General features: G+C 40.5%; 1 protein-coding gene across 2 annotated transcripts in view; it reads right to left on the minus strand.

Moving 5' to 3' along the window:
• COBLL1 (cordon-bleu WH2 repeat protein like 1) overlaps window positions 1-6,191 on the minus strand; it is a 1,696,088-nt gene extending 1,689,897 nt beyond the window's left edge. The window contains exon 1 of one of the 2 annotated variants that reach the window (XM_044074828.1): window positions 5,930-6,191. In XM_044074828.1, coding sequence (XP_043930763.1) covers window positions 5,930-5,940 — 11 coding nt within the window. In that variant the 5' untranslated portion in view covers window positions 5,941-6,191. The remainder of the gene's footprint in view (window positions 1-5,929) is intronic. The other variant, XM_044074831.1, reaches the window with a different exon arrangement.
• Window positions 6,192-6,852: the final 661 nt, after the last annotated feature.

Here is a 6,852-nt window from a genome sequence, read left to right on the forward strand (position 1 = left end):
ATGGCAAAACACTGATCAACATGGACCTTCTTCTGCCTCGGCAAGAAAAGATACTCTTCCTCCTAGTCACACAAAGAGCACATTGAATCCAAGGGAGGAAAACCCCTAGACTATGGGGGAAGGAAAGCCCCTAGACTATGGGGGAAGCAGTCTGTTAACAGTGCACAGCTTTAATCCACTGCACTACCCAACAATAGCTTGAAGGTTTGATATCAGAAGCACTTCTGTTTCAGCTACCACAACAGGGGCAGAAAGCCTAACAAATATATGCTGATGACATCAACTGAGGAAGAGCAGTAAACACTGAGGGTCCAACATCCAATATTACTGTGGTTTGCAAGATGGGAAGGTAGGTGGGGGCTGCAGTTCCAATCTAAAATATGTTGTTAGAGTAAGTAAAATATGACATATATGTTTGGATAAACAAACAAAGAAAAAGGTTGCAGAAAATGCATCATCATTTTTCTGAATATAGAGAGATAGTAAGATCACACCCTGAAAACCTGCATTTCATCTTGAAATCCAGAAAGTTGATGGTACAAAAAGTAGAGCTTGCCCCAGGGTTACCAGCCTCTTCCAGGGCTGCTTGTTATAACAGAGTATCACCCATTCTCCATAACAGACTGTAATATTTCCACAGCAAACTCTTCCATCTTCTGTATTTGTTTTGGTCATTACCTGCCTTGCAGGTCAGTTTCTAAAAGAAATGCGAAAAAAATATATTTAGGATGTGGCAAGTCGGACAATTTCAGGGGAAAAGCAGTGCTGAAATGGCCTGTCACAATGACCCTAATCTCCAGTATCTAGGGATCTAGCTCTACTTCTCTCATACTCAGCCTTTACCTCCACTTTCGCAGTGAATAAAAGAATATGAAATAAGCAAACCTCTGCTGTAAAACCTCCAGATGCCCAAGATGTATGGGCATCACCACAGGAACCCTCATTACTCTTATGAAGTACCATTCCCTGTAATCCAACTCCCACATGAAAAAGCACACCGCTTCTGCGGCCCAGGACTTGGGATACACACTACTTGCTTCATAATTCAAACATCACTGTCACCCCTAACAGAGCTAACTGGTTGCACGTTACAGAACAAGCTAAACTGGTCCGTGGTATCAAACTTCACTTACTGTGCGGATTACTGACCCCATCTTCTGCTGACTGTGTTTGCATTTCATACTCTGAAACATTTCTTCAATGCAGATGGTGTTCTCAGTCACACTATGCTTCAAAGCAACCTTAAAAAGAGAACATGACTTATCTTCTCTTAGTTCTAACATCCAGAATGTCCTTCTTATACAAGTTCAAAGCTCCAGTGGACCAATCGCCTTCTGCAATGTCACTCTTCCTCAAAATGGCTACTAAACGCAAATGCATAAGATGAAAATCACTGGTCACAGCGCATAACCACAATGTTCTGAATCCCCCACAATATGCATCCTGACAAATGCTCTATAAGGAGCTGTAAAAACATGCAGTATCACTTCTGTTCTTATCCAAGTAAGGCTACTGCTATAAAGCATTATCTGTTATCTCTAAAGTACTTTACTTGAATTAGTAATACAGTCGAAGTACGATGTAATGTATATTATCTGCTGGAATTGCTGCATTAATGTGTAACTTGTGCCTCTGATCCAGGCTGCAGCTAAAAACAACCCGCTGCGGACAAGCACATTTACATGTAAACGAGTAAATAAAATACAAAAAATGACCACAAGAATGGGAGACCATGAATGACGACAAAAGACTTCAAGGAGCAGTGAGAGAGAATTCGAGCATATGCCGCCTGCATAGTGTAAGACACTAATGTTACATAATGCTCTCGTGCTTCATCTCTTCTGTAAAACAACAAGTGTTCTAGATGGATTACGTGGTTGTCAAGATGTGGATTTAAAAATTACAGGAAAATTGTACATAGTGGGGACAGTAATAAATGATGATGCCACTAGAACATACCAGTGAAAGAGAGGGCTAAAGAACAACGGGGAAGTTCTAGCCATTTTGGTGGGGGGGACAACTAATAACATCAATAAATACAGAAAGGGCACTGGGGTCCTAAAGGCTACTACGGTCAGCAGAATATAGCTTAAATATGAGGTTTAAGTTGCTTGGTATTGTGGGACTGCCTGAAAAAGAAACAGGACTGCTGTCCCTCTTCAAACACAATATGGATCGATAAGACAGGAAATCGCAAATTCACATCTGGGGTAGTGCCTACATCCCTTATAGACAGGGGTAATAATCAGTTAGATACTCAGTGCATAGGCACAAATCCATGTCATCCTCTTGCCCCTAGGAGGCCATATGTTGGGTAAAATTTGGGTTATATAAGCTAGGCTTGTACAGGCTGTTAAGCCGTTAGCCTGGTAATCTCCTATTAACTTATGAACCAATGCAATGGCTGTTACATATGTTTAGATACAGAACTTGTATGGGCTAGCTGAAACAAAGATAATTTCACCTTCGGCATATGCATACGCTCATGTTTAGCTCCTAAGGAAGCTGACTGAAACATAAGAACAATACCTTGACAATGGTACATACAGACAGAGAATTATACTAATAAATGGTCACTGGTGCACTATCACAGCTGTACAAAACAAAAGTATAATGCCACCTAGAATAAATTAATTATTGTATTTATTTACTGCCATTTGTTAACCAGAACAGACTGAGAGGGCTGATTGATTCCCTTTTCAACACAGGCCCATGGAGAAAAGCTTTTCAGTCAACAAAAGTATAAATCACACATTACGTATACATGAAGTTAATACAGTGTTAGTACAAAAACCTAAACAAGTTTATACGTATGCATATTTACAGATGAAGTATAAATCACACATTACATATACATGAAGTTAATACAGTGTTAGTACAAAAACCTAAACGAGTTTATACGTATGCATATTTACAGACGGCACACAAACTAGAAGAGAGATAATGAACATAATTTAGAAGGAAGGAGAGTAGCAAAATAAAGGTGTTTTGCAGAGTGGCAAAAATATAAATATATTACTGTTATTAATATGTTAATAAGAAAAAATTCAATATACTAAACAGTATTTAGAATATGGCTAACATTAATAGGCTTTTGTTAAACTAACAATTATTCAAAATAGTATTTGTTTAGCACTGTTCTAACAGGAAAATATTTTATTGCTGAGACAATTATCCATAAAAAGAGAAGTCGTGTTTAAACTACTGGGACTGTTTTTTTTTAAAGGTACAGTCGTTGCATGTGTGTTGGGGGGGGGGGGGGGCACAAAACAGTTTTTCAGCAAAAGCAACACAAACCTACAGCCACTACTGACTGCTGGATAATTTTAACAGGTAGCCCTTCAATGGTCGCTTAGAATGCTGTACACCCACAGGCAACATTAATAAATAGGTTCTTTGACAACAGTGTCTTTCGCTTGTACACCAGTCATTAATTTGTTCTGCTGTACTTTCATTCTTAACAACACTGACTGTGAATATCCTAGATATAATAATATACAATATAAAAAGGTTTTGACCCAATACCTACTGGACTTTTATACAACAGTATTAACTACAGATGCCAGTACAGTGATGTACTTGGCAGTCTGGCATAACGATTAGTAATTAGCTTCATACTAGTAGCATCCTACACATCTGGCTCTTACTCAAGAGTGTATCTGCTCTGCAAAATGCAAGGCTCATCTGGATAAGTTACTCAAACAAATGAAAGTACCTCAGTTCACTTTTTAAACCGTGTATGCTACAAAATCATTGTTGGGACTGTGTACTCTTGTCTAGTAGGGTTTTCAACCTTAAAAAATATTTTGCTATGTAATTTCTCTAAGTACTAAAGGCCTTCCTTACCCCCCACTGTATATCAGTTCAGGTAAGCAGGTTTTACTTCACAGATGCATGAGGTACTCCCTCTTTGTTCTTGTCCTCCAATGCTACTATCTGTCCCAACTGCTGCTTCTGTGCTACGTACTACAAGCATTACCTGCAGAACACCTGATTACATGCTGCTTCGGTAAGATGCAGGCTTCATAAACTTGCTGTGTGGCAGGCAACACCTTTGAATGAACATTTATGTATTACATTTAAAGTCCCGCTTGTTCCCATCCTTATTTTTTTGTAACTGGTTTTGTTTGTATTACTGTATATTCACACAACTGCATTGGTTTTCGTTATATAAATAAAAAGCATATACAAAATATAATATCTGAAAATGTTTACCTTTGGCCTGCAGTAAAAATGGGCCTCATTATAGTTAAAAGAACATAAATTAAAACAAAAACTATACTGAATATTTCATGAAGGATTTGAGGAGATAGATTTTAAACATTGCTCTTACAAACCCAGAAAGTTGCTCGAATAACATGATTTGTGTTAGCGTACATTTTCTGATGGATATGAAGTCAGAAACTCAAATATTGATCATTATTTAGCAACTTCAATCTCATGTAATTTGTTTGAAAAACACACATTTTATGAGGCGCAGACCAAAAATGGAGGCAAAAATCCGGAAATTCTACAAAAATCTGTGCAGTTGAGAGGTGTCACTCCACAACTCAAGTCAAAAAAATGAAGAAATACAAACCGATAACAGCAGTGATAACTTACCTCATCCCCCAGCTGTGGGCTTAATAAACATAAATAAAAAGGATTCAGTTGCTTAATCTCTAAAATCACATGCCCAACTAGGTTATTAAATCACAGCAGATCATACACATTTTAAGCTAAGATTTTACACAGGTCAACGTGTCAACAAATCAAGTGTTAACTGTATCTGCCAGTTACACTGACAAAACAGGGAAACAAAAACATCTTCAGTGCCAGTTATTAAGGCTTATAAAGTTTTACATGTTCGATCACGGGGCATGTCCTTACGACCTTTCGTTTGTTAAAACAGCCGAGTAATTAAATTTGTGGCACACGCATACCCACAGACACTAGTATACTGCATATACAACTGTTTCCTCTAGCCAAACCAAACAACTAACAGAGATCCACGCGTATATTATTACAAAGATGTCTACAAGTACAAGTGCTTTCTCAGATATATGCATTCCTACCACTCCCACTCGCAATCAAAGAGCACATTAGCATCAGTTGGGCATGAACCAGGATACAAACAATTTTTTTAGTTTTAGTCTGAGGTATGAACCCGAGTTCTGCTTTTGAGACAGAATCAGATGTTTTTTCTATCACTGCGTGTCAGTTTCCAGCTTGCAACCAGCTGCCCCACGGAAACACCCACTTGCTACAGTACGGCAAACCATCAGAAGCAACTCAAGCAAGGCGTGCGCTGGGCATCAGTGGTAAAGCGCGCGCCCGGGCATCAGTGGTAAAGCGCGCGCTGGGTATCAGTGGCATGCACCCTCACTGTCTACAGTAGAATGTCCGCAGGATTTTTGCAAATACAGCTCTGCTTCTAGCATCACAAGTTTAGGGGCACAAACATCCTCAGTTTGTATTATATTTAAATCATGCCAACCAGACTGTAATGTAGTACACAGCCTTAAGCACAGCTAAACGAAAAACACCAACAAATGCTGCATATTCTTTGCTTATACAAGTCATGAAAAAAATGTAAGGCAAACTGTTTTCAGTGAAGCCAGTCATTATTTAAAAAAAATCATATAATAAGAGTTTCCTCTCGCAGTTGTAACACTGCATTCTTAAGTATTTGATGAAGCATTTTGTGAACCATGCCGGGCTGCCAACCCTGTCCTCCTGTCTACAGACCCTAAGGTGTCCCTACATTACCTTGTCGCCTATCACCCCTCCCCCATCACCTGGCTACTCCAGGACGCAGAGCAACAACTCGGGCAAATCATAAGGCTCCTTCACTAGCAGGAGCCGGCACAACACGGAAGCCACAAGAAGTCATTGTAAACAACTGCCTGTCCCTCCCGCCCCAACATAGGATGAATCCGGAGCTGCTTACCTCAGACTCATGTTGGAGAGCTGAGCTGGTCAGCTGCACGATTTTTCTTCTTCTCCCTAATCCCTTTCACAACTTCCAAGTGCTGCAACAACAATCTCCTTCTTTATGGCTTAGCTACGTCCCTCTCATGGGGCAGTTCGGGCAGCCCTTACCCTAGTATGCTGCCGCGGCCACAGATTTAATGACCGACTGTGCCTCCTTCACATTATAGGGCTTTGTAGCCGCATTTGAGGAAGTCCGTGGCCTCGGCGGGGCCAGTACGTTCTGCCAAGAGTTTAGTAAACTTTCGTAAAGTCACAGTTCCCACGGAGCGCATTAGTCACACTATGTGTGTGCGGCGCAGACTTTTACTCAAAACTACTAACTTTGGCTTAACGCTAAATCTTTTCCTCTGTTCTACGCAAACCGCCTAAGAACGTCGGTTCAAAAAGTGTGGCTACGAACCTGCTAACTTCTCAACTGTCCATGATCTCCAGGGATGTCCCGTGATTTTGACTTTTAGCTCTGTCCCTCTTAATCTCTCCTAAATCTGGTAACTTTTGTAGAACAGTTGGTGAATTACCCTTAATAAACAATGACAATAAAAATAGTTAAAGGCTTCTTTTACTTCAAAAAATGTATTAACTGGTATTCTAATGTCTCATGGTAATAGTATGGCCTTAGGCATAGGCCAACTAGGCGGCTGCCTAGGGCGCCACTCTAGCAGGGGCGCTTTTCCAGCATTTATTTGGTATAGGCAGGAGCGGCCTTAGGTCAACTGGTGCCCTAGGCAAAAGAGCTCCATGGTGGCCCCTACCACACCACCTGGTGCCCTCATCCTGGTCTACCTACAACAAATAAATACTAGAAAAGCTCCCCTGCTAGAACGGTGCCCTAGGCGGCCGCCTAGTTGGCCTATGCCTAAGGCTGGCTATGGGTATAGG

Source organism: Protopterus annectens, chromosome 6.part0 (genome assembly GCF_019279795.1).
Source record: "Protopterus annectens isolate FY-2018-M chromosome 6.part0, PAN1.0, whole genome shotgun sequence".
NCBI classification, from domain to species: Eukaryota; Metazoa; Chordata; order Ceratodontiformes; family Protopteridae; genus Protopterus; species Protopterus annectens.